Source organism: Heptranchias perlo, chromosome 28 (genome assembly GCF_035084215.1).
Source record: "Heptranchias perlo isolate sHepPer1 chromosome 28, sHepPer1.hap1, whole genome shotgun sequence".
Classification (NCBI taxonomy): Eukaryota; Metazoa; Chordata; class Chondrichthyes; order Hexanchiformes; family Hexanchidae; genus Heptranchias; species Heptranchias perlo.
Window position 1 is genome coordinate 29,090,101 of NC_090352.1, and position 20,105 is coordinate 29,110,205.

At 44.2% G+C, this 20,105-nt stretch overlaps 1 protein-coding gene across 1 annotated transcript in view; it reads left to right on the plus strand.

Annotated features, from left to right (window-relative positions):
- tlcd1 (TLC domain containing 1) overlaps window positions 1-19,528 on the plus strand; it is a 35,603-nt gene extending 16,075 nt beyond the window's left edge. Inside the window, exon 4 of the mRNA XM_068008287.1 lies at window positions 15,007-19,528. Within this exon, the coding sequence (XP_067864388.1) occupies window positions 15,007-15,399 (393 nt within the window). The 3' untranslated portion in view covers window positions 15,400-19,528. The remainder of the gene's footprint in view (window positions 1-15,006) is intronic.
- Window positions 19,529-20,105: the final 577 nt, after the last annotated feature.

The window sequence follows — 20,105 nt, forward strand, 5'->3', positions numbered from 1 at the left end:
ACTAGAAATTACATACAATTAAAACGTGAGTTTACAAAGAGGAATAATGCAACTGGGTTCTTGTGAGGAAAGTGATACAATGGGGCCGATTTTCGGGTGACGGAGCGGGTGCGTTGGGGCTCTGGAAATCGCTAAAATGCCAAGCGGGTTCAGAGCCCAGCTCCAACCCGCTGACTTCCGGGTTCCCCAGTGATGCGTCCTGGTGCGCACGCGCCTCCCGAATGTGGGAGTCCCACCGGCAATTAAAGCCAGCGGGATGATAATTTGCATAGTTACTCCAATAGTTGAGGTACTTGAACTACTTGAACTACTTGATTGACTAGACATTTTGGCAGGGTTGCGATTTTGAAGGATCCTCGGTATGTTTCCCGTGCTGTGGGAAACACTCCCTGTTGCAACAGACGTGTTTCAGCCAGCAGCCAGTGGGAGATGCAAATGCTTATTTGACAGGTGAGGAGAAAACATCATTTATTGCAGCAGGGCACTCTGTCACTTCAGACAAAGTTTTGGCTGCAAGACCTTTGTGTTTTCACTCAAAATTCTTACTTTCCACCCAAAACTCTGCTGTGCAAGCATATTTAATTACTTTGCAGACCCCCTCAAACTCACACCGTCAGGATGGGGGGGGCGCCATGGCTGCACTCACCACTTCATCCGAGGACGAGCAACATCACCAACCTCACCAGGCACGGCGTCCACCTCCGCCACGTGGAGTTTCACAACACAGTGCTGCACCACAGGCACGTGCACAAGAGCACGGAGGGCAACAACAGTGAGAGCGACATCGCAGGAGGCACTACCCTCACAACAGGGTCTGCAGACCGAGGCCCAGCTTCCTGGACCTCTCTGAGGAGCAGTGCATACGGAGGCTCAGGGTCAGTTGCCAGGTAGTCGCTGCCTCCTTCATGCCGAGCTGCTCCTGGCTGGGCCGAGCAGCATCTGTTTACCTGTCGCTGTCAAAGTCACCACTACCCTCAACTTCTTCGCCTCTGGATCATTCCAGGGTGTCACCGGGGTCTCGCAGTCGTCTGCACACAAGTGCATAAGGCAGGTCACCGACTGCTTGTTTCACAGGGCCTCGCACTGCATCAACCTCCCCATGGACGACCTCAACCAGACGGAGAGGGCAGTGGGATTCCACGCTGTGGCTGGCTTCCCACGGGTGCAGGGTGTAATCGATTGCACCCATATAGCAATACGATGAACCAGGACTGTTCATCAACAGGAAGGTGTATCACTCCAGCAACACTCAGCTCATTTGTGACCACCGCAAGAGATTCCTTCACGTGTGCACCAGATACCCTGGCAGCTGCCACGATTCATTCATCCTCCAGGAGTCCAACATCCCACCCCTCTTCCACGCACCAAACACCTGTAAGGGCTGGCTCTTTGGGGACAAGAGATACCCCCTGCACACGTATCTGAGGAACCCCACCACCGAGCAACAGCGTCAATAAAACGACAGCCACATCGCTACCAGGTCTACAATTGACATGCTATAGGGCTGCTCAAGATGCGCTTCAGGTGCCTTGATCGTTCTGGGGGAGCGCTTCAATACGCACCAGACAGAGTGGGACGCATTATAGTTGTGTGTTGTGCCCTGGCACAACAGAGAGGGGTGCCGCTGGAGGAGGCCCCATCCACATTTGCCACCCATATTGAGAAGGAGGAGGCGGCGGAGGAGGAGGAGGAGGAGAAGGCGGCGACGGAGGCAGGAGGAGGAGCAGGAGCAACCTGTGGGCAGAACAGCGGCTCACCTGGCTGCTCGTGAGACCAGGGAGTCACTGATATGTAAACGGTTCTCCTAACATCAGACAGTGTGAAGAGTCCAGTCCTCATCACCTGGATAGAGCAGCGGTCACACCAACATCCTGCCCCCCTCTCTACACAAAACAGACCTGAAACTACACATACGCCCACTGTAGAGTGACCCAGTGGGTGGCATCAAGTGTGGGTGTTCATGGTGAACCTCTTGAAAAGGCCTTAATACAGTCAAGCATGGCCAAGACATGGTAGTAGTGGTGACAATAATAATATTTAATGTGAGTTTAACAAAAAGCAAACATAAATTTAAAAAATGACCAACCGTCAAACACCCTCGTGCATCCCCTTCGTGCATCCGCTTCGTGCTTCCAAAACCTTTGCCTTTCGCTTCCCACTACTTCTACGTGGTGCATCCCCTGAGGCTGCAGCAGAGGTAGTGGCAGGTTGCAATGTTCATGCCCAGACCGATTAGATGCTTTGGGCCCAGGCCCTCTGGATTTTGGTGCCCGTGAGGGCCCTTCCAAAGACTGCTCCACCTGCCCCTGCACAGGTGCAGGGGAGGCAGCATTGCGGATACTGATTGAGAGGGGGGGCAATGGGTGAGACGTGGGGGTGCTTTGAGTGGCGTCCCCACTTCCATGTCCCCTTTCGCCATCATCCCTCCCCTGGGCCAGGCCCACATCACTCTTACCACCCTGCTGGACAACAGTTTGGAGGACATATGAAGCATTGCAGGCCAGTGCTAGTGTATCTACCTGCCTGTTTAAGGCGGCAGAATGTTGTTCACCCTGAGTCCAAACGGCTGTTGTCAGGGCCTGAAAGGACTCATTTGTGAGCCGTGCTTGAAGCTCCACGGAGGCTAGCCATCCCTCCATCGCAGACATTCCCACACTTACCCGCGACACTATCCCAGAGATGCCCTCACGTCCCTGTGACAGTATCTCAGAGATTCCCTCCCGTACCTGTGACACCATTCCACTCATGCAGGAGTTGGACTCCTCCATCCTCTGCACGATTGTGGAGAGTGCACATGGCACCTGTTCCAGCACCTTGCAAATGTGCTGCTGCCCCTCGATCATTCTCCTTTTAAAGGATGGCCCCCAGGGTTCAGCATCTGTGTCCAGCTGAGCAGAGTCTGGAGAGGAGTACTCCCACTGTCGCAGACTCTCCACAGCTGCCCCTGCTACCAGTGTCTGCTCTTGCTCACGTGTGTGGTAACCAACTAACTGCAGACTGGGACCCAATGAAGTGTGTGTATCTGCGTTGTTGGATGGCTTGCTCAGATGTGACGGTGCACCCTCAGAGGCCGACAGGTCCTCTGAGGAATCGCCCTCCGCCGTCATAGCAGTTGCTGAAGGCCCTGTAAGAGAACAGAAGGCAATATTAAACATGATCACAGATGTGTCATGTTCTGATGAGCATACTGAGGTGCTGAAGATGGTAAGGCATGTTAACATCAATTCATATTGTGTGCGCTGAATGTTAAAGTTCTGCCACCAGACGTTTGTCGGGTGCCAGTCTCGGCATCCCCGATGAACAGGCACTCGAGGGTGCGGCTCAATTCCTGCTCCGTGTCTGTGAGGACAACTATCTGTTGCGGCCCCGCTCCGGTTGGGGAGAAAGTACAGACCCGTGAGTGAGTGATGGTGACGTGGCCAATTGATGAATGCATTAGTTTGGGTGCGGCTGACTGTGAAAGAGATGCATCAGAGGGTGAGTATGAGACAGAGCCATGACATTGTATGAGGATTGGGTTGAGTGGTAATGGTGGGGTGAGTAAATGTTGAGGATGAGCTTTGAGTGGGTGTGAGGAGTGATGTGATAGAGTAGTGTTGGCAGTGCAGAATGAGTTGGGGGATGGGGGCAGTGATGTGGAAGACAGAGTGTAGGAGAATGAGTAAGTGTACTCACTTTGCCTGACCTAGTTAAGTCATTGAAGGGCTTCTTGCACTGGATCCAGGCTCGGGAGATGTTGCTGCTGCTGGTGACCTCGTCTGCCACCTCGAACCAGATCTTCTTGTTGGCAGAGGCAGGGCACTTCCTCCCGTCCGCTGGGTAAAAGACATCCCTCCTCCTCCTCACCCCATCCAGTAGCACCTGGAGTGAGGCATCACTAAATCTAGAAGCAGCCTTTCCCCTGTGCTGCTCCATTGTGCTGTGTGGGTCTTTGCTCCAGGAGCAGCCATTGGAGGACTGCCCTTTCAATAGAGCTCCTCCAGCTAACAGCCTGTGATGCGGGTGCGCAGTCTGCCCGCTGCGCAGCTTTCGGACGGCAAACCCGGACACCACGTTAAGTGGCTCCAAATGACCCGCGATCACGTGGGGAACGGACAGATTTTACCCACGTGCCCAATCTCCTCCCCCCGCTGCCACCCCGCCTCCCCGTTAATATTGGGGCCAATATCTCTAAATCGCAAATAATGTGCTAGCATTCTGATTATACATTGCTATTTCTGATGGAGACATGCCTCCAGCTTGTTCAACAAAATGTGGGATGACGATCATCAAAGCGCCAGAGACATCTGTAGTTAATTTGTGCATCACACATCAATTAACCTTAGATGGCTCAGGCTCTTTGCTGACTGTTTTGTTTAATTATTGTAGCGATGTAATAAAACAGCAGGTTTATTCTACGTGCCTGCCTGGCTGAGCGTGGAGTGATGTTAAAGCACAATAGGTTTACTCCATGTGTCTGCTTACCACATGCAGCTAGCCTGGATGTAATTAAAATGCAAGCATTTGGAATTATGTTTTGAGAAACAGAATTGGTAACATGCTGCAAACAGGAATAAAGATGTTCAAAGTTGGTGTCCTATACTGGTATCAAAACTGTCTTGTAATATTAGACAAGTTTACTGGATGTCTGAATCTTAAAAGTCCTTCTCCTCCACTCCTCACCCTAATTAACATCAAACAGCAAGCATAGCAATTAGCTGCTGATCTGGATTGATGAAGCCTGCTTGTGGCACAAGTCCCAATCTGAAATGTATTAACAGAGGCCACTTAAATGCCTTCTTTGGGCTCATCTGCTGGCTGTGCATGTCGGGAGATCGCGGCTGTACTGAACCCAATCTTCTGTCCGTTCATTTTACTTAATTGAGTGACATTGTAGAGACACAAACATTTTAAGGATCAAGACCATTATTTAATCACTCTTTATCCAGCCTAATTAGTGTTGAACTTTTTTAGGGTTCATTGTATCCTGAGATTAAGTGAAAAAAAGAATATATCTTTATAAGGTTTGAAACCTTATATGTAGCTGCTCTGAGTTTCAATCCCTTCAAGGCCAAGACTCTCCCTATCGCTGAAACCTCTTCCAGTCCTATAACCGCCGCCCCCCCCACCCTAACTCTATTCGTCTGACTTTGACCTCTTGTGCAGCACCCTCCCACCAGTGGTGGCCATGCCTTCAGCCGTCTTAGCCCCACGCTCTGGAATTCCTTCCCTAAACCCCTCTTCATAGAAACATAGAAAATAGGAGCAAGAGTAGGCCATTCAGCCCTGCTCCGCCATTCAAAATGATCATGGCCGATCGTCTAACTCAGTACCCTGTTCCCGCTTTTTCCCCATATCCCTTGATCCCTTTAGCATTAAGAAATATATCTATCTCCTTCTTGAATATATTTAATCACTTGGCCTCCACTGCCTTCTGTGATAGAGAATTCCACAGGTTCACCACCCTCTGAGTGAAGAAATTTCTCCTCATCTCGGTTCTAAATGGCACACCCCGTATCCTGAGACTGTGACCCCTGGTTCTGAACTCCCCAGCCATCGGGAACATCCACCCTGCATCTAGTCTGTCTAGTCCTGTTAGAATTTTATATGTTTCGATGAGATCACCTCTCATTCTTCTAAACTCTAGCGAATATAGGCCTAGTCAACCCAATCTCTCCTCATACATCAGTCCTGCCATCCCAGGAATCAGTCTGATAAACCTTCGTTGTGCTCCCTCCATGGCAAGGACATCCTTCCTCAGATAAGGAGACCAAAACTGCACACAATACTGCACATGTGGTCTCACCAAGGCCCTGTATAACTGCAGTAAGACATCCCTGCTCCTGTACTCAAATCCTCTTGCAATGAAGGCCAACATACCATTCGCCTTCCTTACTGCTTGCTGCATCTGAATGCTCGCTTTCAGCGACTGATGTACAAGGACACCCAGGTCTCGTTGCACCTCCCCTTTTCCCAATCTATCACCATTCAGATAATAATCTGCCTTTCTCTTTTTACAACCAAAGTGGATAACCTCACATTTATCCACATTATACTGCATCTGCCATGTTCTTGCCCACTCACCCAATTTGTCTAAATCACATTGGAGCCTCTTTGCATCCTCCTCACAGCTCACATTCCACCCCAGCTTTGTGTCGTCTGCAAACTTGGAAATGTTACATTTAGTTCCCTCATCCAAATCACTGAGATATATTGTGAATAGCTGGGGCCCAAGCACTGATCCCTGCGGTACCCCACTAGTCACTGCCTGTCACCCGGAAAAAGACCCGTTTATTCCTGCTCTCTGTCAACCAATTCTCAATCCATGCCAGTATATTCCCCCCAATCCCATGTGCTTTAATTTTGTGTGGGACCTTATCAAAAGCCTTCTGAAAATCCAAGTACACCACATCCACTGGTTCTCCCCTATCTATTCTACCAGTTACGTCCTCAAAAAACTCCAGTAGATTTGTTAAGCATGATTTCCCTTTCATAAACTCATGCTGACTTTGTCCAATCCCATTTCCCCTCCATCTTCCTTTTTTAAAACCTTCCTTCAAACCTACTTCTTTCACCAGGCTTTTGGTCATCCTTCCTAATATTTCCTCTTTGGCTCGGTGTCTGTTTTATTTATTGGCTGCGTTTTGTGACACCACGTGCGTTGTCGGCCAGACTTGAGCGACGTCATATGCATGCGCGGTACATCCGACTTAAAATGCGCGACTAATACAAAAAATAGTTCATAACAATGACCCGTGGTACCAAGACAAACAGGGAAGTAATAGGGCACAAAAGTGGTGACTTTCAGAGAAAGGAAGGTGGCCAAAGTGTTTGATATATTTAAGTCTTCCGTTTTGTGAGAACGCCGGTATGCGTTTTGTAACACTGCCAGTACACCATGTGCGTCATCAGCCTAGCGGTGGTGTCAGTATTCATCGTTTATTTATTACACCTCTGTGAAGGACCTTGGGACATTTTTCTATGTTAAAGCAGTGTTGTCCAATACATTAGTCACCAGCCACATGTGGCTAATTTGAAATCCAGATGTGGCTAATTGCATTTCACATTAGTGAATAAAAATGAGTAATTGTCACTGTCGTTGGGCATGTGATCTCATTCCTCGTATGCGCACTGTGTACACCTGTATTCTTTGACCTTTTTGTGCGTTTGTTGGTAAAATGGTACGGTGAAAATCAGGTTATGAGAGTATTTCTGATAATTGTGAGGGCTTTACTTCCTTGGTTACTGAATGGTGGTAGATGTTTGTTAAGTAAATATACACAAGTGAAGCACATTTACCTGTATTGTATGAGTGTATGAAAAGCGTTATCTATTAAAATTAGTGCTGTGGCTAGTCAGCGATTTCTATTGGACAACATTGTGTTAAAGGCGCTAAATAAAAGCAAGCTGTTGGTGTTGTTGCAGTCCAGATCTAACCAGTTGCTTAATTGATATATGGTCAGAATCTGGTTGTTAAGGAAGCATCTCTAAATTACCAACTCAGACAAAACCTTGGGGTATATTTTCCAAAAGCTACTGTACAATCAGGTATACATTTACACTTAAATCTTATGAAGCCATTGTATACTTAAAACAGTAGCATTTTTAAATCATTCTGTATTGTTTTAAAAAGTAAACAGGGGTGAAATTTTTCTTCACAGTTGCACAAAATGGGTGCTAGCGAATCAGCAGCCTGTTTCACATGCCATTCAATTTCCTTTTCCATTAAAGTCAACTTAGATTATAGACCTAATTATAGATTATGAAAATAGATCACAGTGGCACCATAGTGGGAAACAAACACGTGAAAGGGGATCCTTTTGGCTCTCATAACGCAAAAGCATCTGCTCCACTGTTTTATTGCTGTATCTGAGAAAATCCAGACTCCTCAGAGTAAATGGAGGATATGTGGAGTTCCACAGAGGATATACAGGCTCCACGGAATAGATGTAAAATATATGGGGTTCTAAGAGGATTGTACAGAATCCACTGAGCAAATGGAGAATATATAGGATTCTACAGAGGATATATAGGCTCGAGAGAGCAACTGTAGGATATGTAGGTTTCCACGGATAACATACTGGTCTCGCAGACTAAATGTAGGATATATTCAGTTCCACAGAAGATATGCAGCTTCACAAAGAAAATGGAAGTTTCTACAGAGGATATAGAGACATCACAGAACAAATGGAGGATTATAGGTTTCCATGATTGAGCCCCAAGTATGAACATTTTAAAAACTAACGTTAATGAGGTAAAATAAAGTTAATTGCATACTTCTGGGTACTTCACAGCACTTAATCATAGAGTTGCTGTTTCATTAATTGATATATGCATGTCATGACACACTGTTAAAAACAAAATTCATTTGTCAAAAATAATAATGTTTAAAAACAAGATCACAGATTGCAAAACTGCCAAACTCGAATCAAGTTGTTAGCAATGCTAATAACTATTTCTTTACAAAGTTTGGATCAATCCACAGTATAAGCCATAATTATGTTGACAAGGACTGGTCCTAAACACACACATATACAAATCGAAATGCCTGACAGCTTTGCTAATGAGAGTGCACTGAAGATGGCAGAGTAAAAATGGAGAAATTAAACAGCAGGGCACTTCAAATGCTGCATAGCCTGCAATGTTTAACTACAGTGAATTGTGTTCCTGTGGAGCCCAGCTGCATGACTTTGCCGAGGCTGCATAGATGAATAGGACAGTGGTACAGAACTGTACTGTCTGTGGTACTATAGCTTTAAATTGTTGATGGTAGTGTCACACTGTCTCCATTGTTCAGTCTCTAGTGAACCCAAGTTACTCCATTGTCAGGCCACCTCACTGCAGCAAACCCCTGCTACTCAACAGCACTTTCCTTGGCAAATTAATTTTAAAGGCAACTGTTCAGATTTTTCCGATGTACTGTGCAGATATAATCTGACTTTGTCAGCTAAGATTGGACTCTCTCCATCTTTTGTGGTATTACCATTTGATTAATAATGTCTTGACAATGAGGGAAAAATGGATGGTGGATGAAGATATGTCAGAAATGAAAATGCTAAAGTGTACAATAAAACTGAGAATGCACTGTAGGTCAGCATCTAATAAAGATAATTTAGTCTTTGGGTGGGCCTTACTTTTCGGAACTCAGTGCTCTAATGAAGGGCTGCACCCAAACATTAACCTTTCTCTTTCAGATGCTGACTAATTTGTAACACATTTCCTCCACTTTCAGTGGAAAAGAGATGCCAAGACAGCAAGAGGAACAATGAGAAGGATGATGGTAGTTAGGGGAATCAAACCATAGTGACCTTGTACTCTCTTAAAGTTTAAATTACTGACTAGTCATTAAGGGAGTTTTTTTTTTAATGAAATGTTACAAGATTCACTGCATTTCTCCTTGGCAATTATTTTAAAACTTGATATTTCAAGACTGGAAAAATAGTAAAGACAACCTTAATTAATTTTATTCATTAAAATTATCCTGAACAATAAATGGGGACAGAGTTGTACGATACTGGACTAACAACCCAGAGGTCATAAGTTCAAATCCCATCACAGCAAATTGTGAAATTGAATTAAATAATCTGGTAATGACTATGAAATCTGCTGCATTGTCATAATAACCCAACTGGTTCACTGATGTCCTTTCGGGAAGAGGACCTGCCACCCTACCCGATAAGGCCTATGCATGACTCCAGTCCCATACTATATGGTTGACTCTTAATGCCCTCAGGGCAATAAATGCTGCCTTGCCAGTTTCGCCCACATCCCAAGAACAAATAAAAAAAACACAGAATCCTTTTAATGCTAGACGTTTTTAAGTCCCCTAATTATAGATCGGGTTCAGATGCCTCTTTGTCTGTCATCTGGGGATCTATCAGGAAGATAACACAATGCTAACAAAGCCCACCAGACTTTCTGTCTATTTAAATTAATAGACAGAAAATTGGGTGCTGCATTAGGGTCATGTATTCCAGTTTGATGTGCTGCACCCACACGATGCTTTATGTCCAAGTGCTAAAGAGGAAAAATCTGCTCCACTATCTTGTGTTTTTTGCCTTTTAAAATCTTAACTTTAAAGTTTTCAAAAGGCTCCTGTATGACTAAGAGGCATTCAAACCCAATCTAACATTAGAGGATTTAAAACCATCTAACATTAAAGGAATTCTGTGTGTTTTTCTATTACCCTATGTAGAAGCCCCCCATCCCAGCCCACCCTCCGTCAAAGCAGGGACCAGGACAATGTGAGAGCAGTTACAGTAGTGAAAATCTATGGGAGAATGGGAAGAGCAGCCAGGCTTTGTGACATAGCCGGGAGGGCATCAAGAAGCTACTGGAGAGCAATGCGCAGCCACGGGAGAGCAAGGAGAGCAATGCGCATCCAGTGGAGAACTGGAAATGGCCATCAGTCACAAAGAGTCAGAGTCCCAGACTGCAGCACTGCTGGATCTGAAAGAACAAAGGAGAACCAAATGTCATTCCTCCCCCCACCCCCTGCTGAGAGCAAGATCCCCAGGGGAGGCAAAACAGTTACTGCAGCACAAGCTAATTTGGCACACCCCAAGGGAAAAGAAAACTGTATACATTTGTGTTCAGTGTGTTGCTTTCAGATATTTAAAAAATCAATTTTCTCCATGTTTTCTCCTGAAGGCGTTGGCTTTTGCTGGGGTACAGTTCCACACTAGCAACCCTCCAGCAGCTTGCCCAATTTCATTTGTGGGCCTAGTTGATAGGCTATTCAATTGTAGGGTGCATCGCAGACAAGGCCAATCTCATTCCTGCAACTGAACATAGGGCAGACTGAAGCCAACTTTTTCACCGCCATAACCTCTACTCCTTTGCCACTAACTATCCCTCTCCCTGCCCACACACTCAGGCTGGACCAGGCCTTGGGTCCTATTTGAACTTGAAACCTATCAAGTTATCCATCACCAAGACTGCTTACCCGCCCCCCCTCCAAAATATCATCTGTCACCTTCCCTATCTCAGGCCTGTCACCACAGTCTCGACTTGATTTCCACAATATCCTCCTTGCTGGCCCTCATCATCCAACCCTCCATAAACTTGTTCAAAAAACTGTCCAGATGATGTTCCACACTCCTGCTCGTTCATCAGCTTCTTCCCCTTGCCATTGCTGATGTGCAATGGCCCTCAATCCCAAGTGTGTTGAATTTAAAATCCCTTTCCTCATTTTCAAATCCCTCCAGGGTTTTGCCTCACCTTAGCTCTTATACCATCTTCAGCCAGAAGTGTCGAGTGGATGATCCATCTCGGCCTCCTCCCGATATCCCCACCACCACGGAAGCCAGTCTTCAGCCAATTCGATTCACTCCACGTGATATCAAGAAACGGCTGAGTGCACTGGATACAGCAAAGGCTATGAGCCCCGACAACATCCCAGCTGTAGTGCTGAAAACTTGTGCTCCAGAACTAGCCGCGCCTCTAGCCAAGCTGTTCCAGTACAGCTACAACACTGCCATCTACCCGACAATGTGGAAAATTGCCCAGGTATGTCCTGTCCACAAAAAGCAGGACAAATCCAATCCGGCCAATTACCGCCCCATCAGTCTACTCTCAATCATCAGCAAAGTGATGGAAGGTGTCGTCGACAGTGCTATCAAGCGGCACTTACTCACCAATAACCTGCTCACTGATGCTCAGTTTGGGTTCCGCCAGGACCACTCGGCTCCAGACCTCATTACAGCCTTGGTCCAAACATGGACAAAAGAGCTGAATTCCAGAGGTGAGGTGAGAGTGGCTGCCCTGACATCAAGGCAGCATTTGACCGAGTGTGGCACCAAGGAGCCCGAGTAAAATTGAAGTCAATGGGAATCAGGGGGAAAACTCTCCAGTGGCTGGAGTCATACCTAGCACAAAGGAAGATGGTAGTACTTGTGGAGGCCAATCATCTCAGCCCCAGGACATTGCTGCAGGAGTTCCTCAGGGCAGTGTCCCAGGCCCAACCATCTTCAGCTGCTTCATCAATGACCTTCCCTCCATCATAAGGTCAGGAATGGGGATGTTCGCTGATGACTGCACAGTGTTCAGTTCCATTCGCAACCCCTCAAATAATGAAGCAGTCCGAGCCCGCATGCAGCAAGACCTGGACAACATCCAGGCTTGGGCTCATAAGTGGCAAGTAACATTCGCGCCAGAAAAATGCCAGGCAATGACCATCTCCAACAAGAGAGAGTCTAACCACCTCCCCTTGACATTCAACGGCATTACCATCGCTGAATCCCCCACCATCAACATCCTGGGGGTCACCATTGACCAGAAACTTAACTGGACCAGCCATATAAATATTGTGGCTACGAGAGCAGGTCAGAGGCTGGGTATTCTGCGGCGAGTGACTCACCTCCTGACTCCCCAAAGCCTTTCCACCATCTACAAGGCACAAGTCAGGAGTGTGATGGAATACTCTCCACTTGCTTGGATGAGTGCAGCTCCAACAACACTCAAGAAGCTCGACACCATCCAAGATAAAGCAGCCCGCTTGATTGGCACCCCATCCACCACCCTAAACATTCACTCCCTTCACCACCGGCACACTGTGGCTGCAGTGTGTACCATCCACAGGATGCACTGCAGCAACTCGCCAAGGCTTCTTCGACAGCACCTCTACCACCTAGAAGGACAAGAGCAGCAGGCACATGGGAACAACACCACCTGCACGTTCCCCTCCAAGTCACACACCATCCTGACTTGGAAATATATCGCCATTCCTTCATTGTCGCTGGGTCAAAATCCTGGAACTCCCTTCCTAACAGCACTGTGGGAGAACCATCACCACACGGACTGCAGCGGTTCAAGAAGGCGGCTCACCACCACCTTCTCGAGGGCAATTAGGGATGGGCAATAAATGCTGGCCTCGCCAGCGACGCCCACATCCCACGAACTAATAATAAAAAAAAATACCCACAGCCTTATGTCTCCTCCTACGCCCTCCAGTCTGCTCTTCTGTGTATCTCCCCTCTCTGTTTGCCTCACCTTCGCTAAACCCTTCTGCCTCTCTGCTTCCCTCTCCACCTTTGAAAGCCTTCCCAAGACCCATCTTTTCAATCACACTTTCGATCATCTCTCCCACTTTGGCTCAGCGTCCAATCCTTTATTCCTTTTATCGATTCTGGACTCCTCCCCACCCCGGTAAAACACCCTCTGATAACATCGCTGAACTATTGCAAGTTGTTGTTGATATTTGCACATTTGCATTTAACAGCATAGGTCACTGAATAGTTGTTATCAGCAGGATTCCTAGCTGATGTTTCCCTTCCCTAACCCAGACACAGTAAGGGCAATTATACTGACCCAGCTACTAGCTTCCAGATAAGAACACTAACTCAGCACAGATAAGGAATGGAGCCTGGGATCTTCTGATTTTTTATGGTTTAGTGCTACAACGAGTGACATCTTTAGTCACAAAGCCACTGAAGTTGTGTTGGAACAGCGAGCACAGTTCTCTCAGAAAGCACTGCTGAACAAAGCTTGCACTGTAGTTTAAGTTATCTGTTGCACCACAAATATTTCGAATGCGATGCTTGGGCATTTGCCTCAAGTTTTTTCCAGTACCTCACCCAAGCAGCCAATATTCGTATCTGAACCTAGACAGTCAATGTTTGCAGGCTATTTGGTTGTGCCATGCATCATAGCCAAGCCCAATAATGTCCTCACTCAATATCCACACGTGGGCACTTTCAGCAGAGGTCACTGGTTAATGATCACATGCAGTAAACCTAACTGTTTTTTGCCTTCCTAACCGGGGTCCAATTGTAGTACCCCTATCGCTGTTCTGGCTGAGATAAACAAACTCAACGCAGAGCTGAGATCAATCCTGGGACCTACGTGGTGGAGCTAGCTCAACCTTTATTCAAACAATGGTAAAAACAAAATTGAAGTAGCACCGATGCAATCTGCAAGGTGATTATAAAATGGCATCATGCCACTGCATCCTTCTATGTAAACAAACCAGGTAATGTGTCTTATGAGCACCTTTGAAGATTTTTATGCTGGAGAAGTGGAAGTGTTTGAATTTTTTCACACATGTTACTACATACAAAATACACCTGATGTTTCAGGATCATTGCCAATACAAAATGTTCAACATAATAGGGATAAGTTAGATGGATGTATGCTGTCAGTGTGGAGTCTCACCCACTAAGAGCACATACTGAGAAAGAGTGCATGGCCTTAATGATTTTTCGTCCAATAATTTCCTAGGAGCGTACAATCATGAAATTTATCCTTGTGTGTGAAAATAATTTTGACTTCTAGTCCAGTGAAATTTTTAGCATGTACTTAATCGTTGTAAATGACATTTCAGTAAATCATTATGGTGGGTGTGTGAAATTTTAATTTTATGTCCACTTGAACTGTGAAAACAGCCAATAGTACAATTAAAAATTTTATACATGTAACAGTTTTTCAAATTTGGGTTGTGTCCAGAGACAGTCTACTCCTGATGACTCACTGCTTGTACTAAAAAATTTAAATTATTCAATAATCTGAACTAAACAATGCAAATAGCACAGTAAAGTGGCAATTTAGTACTAAAACATGATTAATCAGATAATTTGAATTAAGCAACTCTGAACTAAGAGGAGTAGAAACTATTTTGAGTTGTACGACACCAGAATAAAATCCTACTGTTGGTAATGATGGGGCTAATTTGAGGTGTTGAAGAAACATATCAAAATATTATTTGCTTAAGTCCAATTTTTTTCTGTAGCTTACTGCTTTCAATATGCTAAATAAAATTAAATAATATAAACAAGACTGTTAAAGTGCATATCTCCCTCTAAAGTAATTCAGGCCCATACCCCAGTGCAAAATGGTGTTCCTGTATGTGAAAAGTTATGATAACCCATGAAGCCGCTGCATAACTGTGCGCTTATAATTGTGGAGATATGATACTTTAATTAAAGCTACACAAGAATTATAGTAAAACTCGTCAGGATTGGTACGAATGTATGGGAGTAAAGCAATGCGACCCCAATTACTGCCATCTAACAAGATGCTTTTTCTCCCCAGGTAATTTCCACTTTCCTGTATATAGTGCTGACCCATCGCTATGTCGCTGGTGCTGTTGTTGCGTTGTTTGTTGAGGTAAACAGTATTTTCCTCCATGCCCGACTGCTCCTAAAACTGGCGAATGCACAGACCTCTCAGCTGTACCACTACAACAAGTACATAAATGTTTTCACCTATATTGTTTTTCGACTATCTGCTCAGTTTTACCTCACTTGGTTCATGATGAAGAATTTAAATGTCCTCCCGCACGCAGGCTACATCAGTCTGTCCTTGAATATGATGAACATCATGATCTTGATTTACTTCTATCGTCTGATCCGTGCAGATTTCCTCAGGAAGCCGAAGCACTACTTACAGAATGGAAACAACAACACAAAGTTTGTGGATGATTAAAAGGATTTGAAACCAATGGTTTGAAATGAAAACAGAATCACTGAATTAATTTAAGGCTGGACTAAATACTTGGAGCAGAATAACTTACATTTTAACACTGCTGTCTGTCCAAGATTGCATTTCTAATGTAATATATGTAATGGGATGACTCTTATGGCTGCTACGGAGAGAAAAAAATAACACAGCTAGTGTGATCACTCACAATATGTATTATTCTTTATTAGCCAAAATGGCTAGATTGGGTAGGACAAGAATTGTAAATTAAAAAAATTAATTCACGTTGTAACTGTAAGGGTAAAAGGTGTGTAAATGTTTTCTTAGAATTTATGATAACACAGGAAATAAAAGATAAGAGTGTAATAATACAATTAAGGAAGCCTGATAGAGCTCCCCTGAAAGCTAAGCAAATTTGTCAGGTGAATGAGTGAGCAATATAGATCAGGAAGGTTCATGTTTGATACCCAGTCTGTGCGGAGACAGCTGATCTCTACTGTGACAGTGTTAGGGGAGCTACAGTTGGTCTCAATGATCCTGGGTTAGGGAGGAGTAAATCAACTAAGATCCCTGCTTCTGGTATGCTATCCAGTAATCCCTGCTGGAAGTGCAGGTGTGTGGGTGTTAGGTGGAGGACAGGATCGAGCTTAGCTGTGATGCCCCCTGCGGTGAATAATCTGCCAACACTGGCTTGTATTTTCTGCACTTGAGGAATCCTGGCATGCATGCAGGAGCCTGCCATGAGGCTGCGCCTGTGACACTCACCAATTTTCCAGAGTCAGGCTATTCTGCATAACTTTGGGAGGCCTCTGCCAGGGAGTCTGCCTGGAGCAGATTGTGGGGAACGGCTGCAGCATGTCATGGAAGCCTGCGGTAGTGTGGTGTCAGCGGCGGCCTCCGTGCTGTCTTAAGAAGTTTTTAAAAATTTGTAAACTTTGTTTTGAAAAGCACCTTTGCCTGTGCAACCAGTTGAGCTGCCAATGAATGCACAGACCTTCCAGCCCTTTAACGTTGAAATAGTCCCTCTGTGATCCATAGCAATGCTGATTGCAGGGACAAACAGGCATGCTTGCTCCCAGGGTTGCTATCGTTGCAAATTATGGGAAATCCATTGTAGGATGTATTTATATCTATTTACAGGTACTAATAATACACCTGCCCATATTAAAGGCCCACAGTGTCTTCTGGCAGAAAATGGCAGGGGTGAGTTGGCGGAGCAACTCCTTAAGAGGTTTCTGCCTCATTCTACTTGGAGTCAGGCTAGATCCCCAATGTAATTCCTGCAGAAAATTTCATATCTAGGTGCACGCATAAATTCTGGCTACTTAGGTGAGCTACCATAGGGCCTTTGACATGTTCACATTATATAATGCCAAAAAAATTAATCTTTAATTGGGCCAGAAATTGCACAGAGCGGCGAGGCAACACTCACCGCAGCTCCTGTGCATTTAATTAACGAAAATACTTACTGCGGGCTCTGTGGTGTCCAATTGCATGAATTTGAACTTTAAACAAAATGTATGCTCTCAACCCAGCCTCTGTGCAGCGTGAGATGCCGCACGGCAGGAAATATCTGTGAGAAGACACAGCCACAGAATCTGTCAGGAAGAGAAGTCACGTCCACAGATTCAGGCTGCATTGCTCAAGCAGGCAAGCAGACTTCATAGGAACATAGGAACAGGAGTAGGCCATTCAGCCCCTCGTGCCTGCTCCGCCATTTGATAAGATCATGGCTGATCTGTGATCTAACTCCATATACCTGCCTTTGGCCCATATCCCTTAATACCTTTGGTTGCCAAAAAGCTATCTATCTCAGATTTAAATTTAGCAATTGAGCTAGTAAATTCATTCATTTAAAGTTAGTATTCTGAATGTCATTGTACATAAAAAAATTATTTTTTTTTAATAAAAAGCCAAGGAAATAATTGAATTAAATTGAAGAGGCAGAGGGGAAAAGTAAAAAAAAAATTTTTTAAATTTTAAATTTTTTTTCTATGACCAAAAACTATTAAAATAAGGAGTAATATGAGTCTCCACATTTTTAAAAGTTAATTTTTGGTTGTTTGGCAGTCATTAAGACTGACCGTGCTTTTAAAACTTAGTTTAGACATGGTATTTTTAAGCGGATCTGTTTGGTGGCATAATTAGTTACTTTCCAGCTGGGCAGATGAGCCAGTTGTCGCTTTTTCAATGATTTCCCTGATTGCAGCGTGCAATGGCCCTTTAATTCGAAGCTGTCATATCGTTGGCGGACCACTAGGAGCAAGTTCACGATTTCTGCATTTTACTGCGTGTGGAAATGTAGGAACTTGCTCCTTCAATTCACCACTAAAAATTGAGCGTGCTGTTGAGCTCCTCCGTTATTTCGGGAGCGATTTCTGGCTCATTATGTTACAATAATTGCTCTCTTTGTGCAGATGACTTCATTGCATCATAATTGCATTAAGCACTTTCAGTGTTTAACTACATTCATACAATTAAAACTTGCCTTTAAAATGAATGCAAAACTATACGTATCTGCATTTTACATATGGTATAAACAGAAATTGCAGTGGAGAACAGTAGGATACTTGGCATACATGTATATTAATTTGGCAATATCACAGCTCAAATGTCAAAAGGTTACAATCCATTGTCTGCTAGGAAAGGGAACAGCAGTTATGTGTAACCCTCTCTCTGATGTCGTTAAAGGCATTTTCTGCTGCCTTGCAAGGAGATTGAGGAGGTAGCGCATTATTTGTAATACGTTAGCATTACCTGTCAACGTACCAGCACCATGGATTCAATAAAGTGCAATATCATAGCAGAAACACAATTCCACTGAACTGTTTCAATATAACTATGTTTTGGAAGACGTAAAACACATGGAAAGAATTTATATTTTGCATTTTTTAAGTTCTCCAAATATTTTTATTCTAAGTTTCAGTGGGACTGCATTTCACCTGCCTTCATTTGCTGCCCAAAATTTCCTAAACAGGAAATTCTATCTGGCAAGCCAAACATTCCTAAAGACATGTGGCCGCCAATGAATGTCAGATGGGTAAAGCAAAGACAAATGGAAGGAGAGGAATCAGCATTAACTCTCCTGTGTGATTTGTAACAGTCTTGGAAGTGGTAACCTGGGAGCTTTGTCTTGGTCGAACAGCCACGCCACCACTGACTCTCCTCTGGCTGTTTTTTTTTAATGCATTCCAGAACTCTTGTGAATTGCTCCCACTTGCATTTCTTTCTCTAACTTTTATTAATATTAAATGCAAGGCATTCTATCATGTCACAATAGCAAACTCTCCCAAATCTCAAAGTCTAAATTCAGCATAATTATGGGAACTGCATCAATATTTTTATACGTCATATCCTCTCTAGTTTTGTCAAATTAAATGAAACATTGCAGATTGCTGTATAATGTTATTTTGCTAATACTACTTTTCAGAACTGTCCAACCGCAGCACGGTGTTCCTCCCAGATGAGGAATGAGACTTGAGTCTCCATAGTTTTGCATAGCTTTGCCAACAGGCAGCAATATACCATGGTTATAACTGGACAGATTCAGTTCTCTTCTATGGTGGTAGGCCACACTGATTGACTGGTTAAAGAATTGAAGCTTAGATTGACAAGGTGAGAGATCAATATTTGTGACATCTCAAAGCAACCCAGCTATTATAACAGTGTGCCTTGTTGCTTGTGACTTCCTCATTAACAGATAAATCATGCAAAAACTCCTACTAATAATACTGCATTCACCACACTAAGCTTATTTTATTCCAAAAAAAATTGAAGAGCTGGCCCGGTATGTTATAAAACCAAGTATGAATTAGATGAGTTACTATATGGGTGACACTTAATATCCTTAACAGGATATTGTATATTGGAAAATGCTGAGATGGATAAGTGTCTGTTGTGTTAAATTTAAATATCTAGTTTGCTAGCGAGGGGGAAATTTAACTATATATCCCTCTTAATCCAACTGGGATGATAGGCAGATACTGGGGTATTAAGGATCTGCCTGTACCGGTGGAATGTATGTTCTTTCCATTAAAGCCTTTGGTGCTGCTAATAGCATTTGTTGCCTTGTTTAAAAAGAGACAATGAAATGTAGAATTTTCTATGTTTTTCAGAATCTTTGACAAATAAAATTACATTCTGTAAACTTGAATGCATTATATTTTTCCAAGAGACCAATAGTGAAAATGAATCTTATAAATGAACAATGTCCACTGGAACTGTAAATATTTTATTTTAAGTATTTATCAGCATGAAATAATTCTATTTCATATTAATGCTGCTGGTTTTAGGAATATATGGGCTCAAAGTTTATTGCTTTATCTGAAATTCACTGTCTGAAGAATTTGGATTTACACCAGGGATACTATTAAAAAAAAAAGCGTTCTCCAGCTTTCCTTGTTGTAGAATCCTAAAGCAGCACATAACTGGTCCAAAATGTTATATTTACCTCAGAAATTCTGTATTAAAATGTGGTCCAATTGTGTCCCATTGTACTGTTTTGGGTTACTCCTGCACAGCAAGTCTCAGCTTACTTGTAGGGGCCATAGGCAGGTGAGTCTTTCTCCAGTCAAGAACATTCTCTAGTCGATCAGACGAGGGGTGATATTGAGAGTATCCATAGAGATTTCTGCAGGTTGGATTATCCACCCTCTCAACTGAGGCGGCTGTGTGTTTATGTGGGGCTGAAGTGGAAATTAAAATAAAACAAT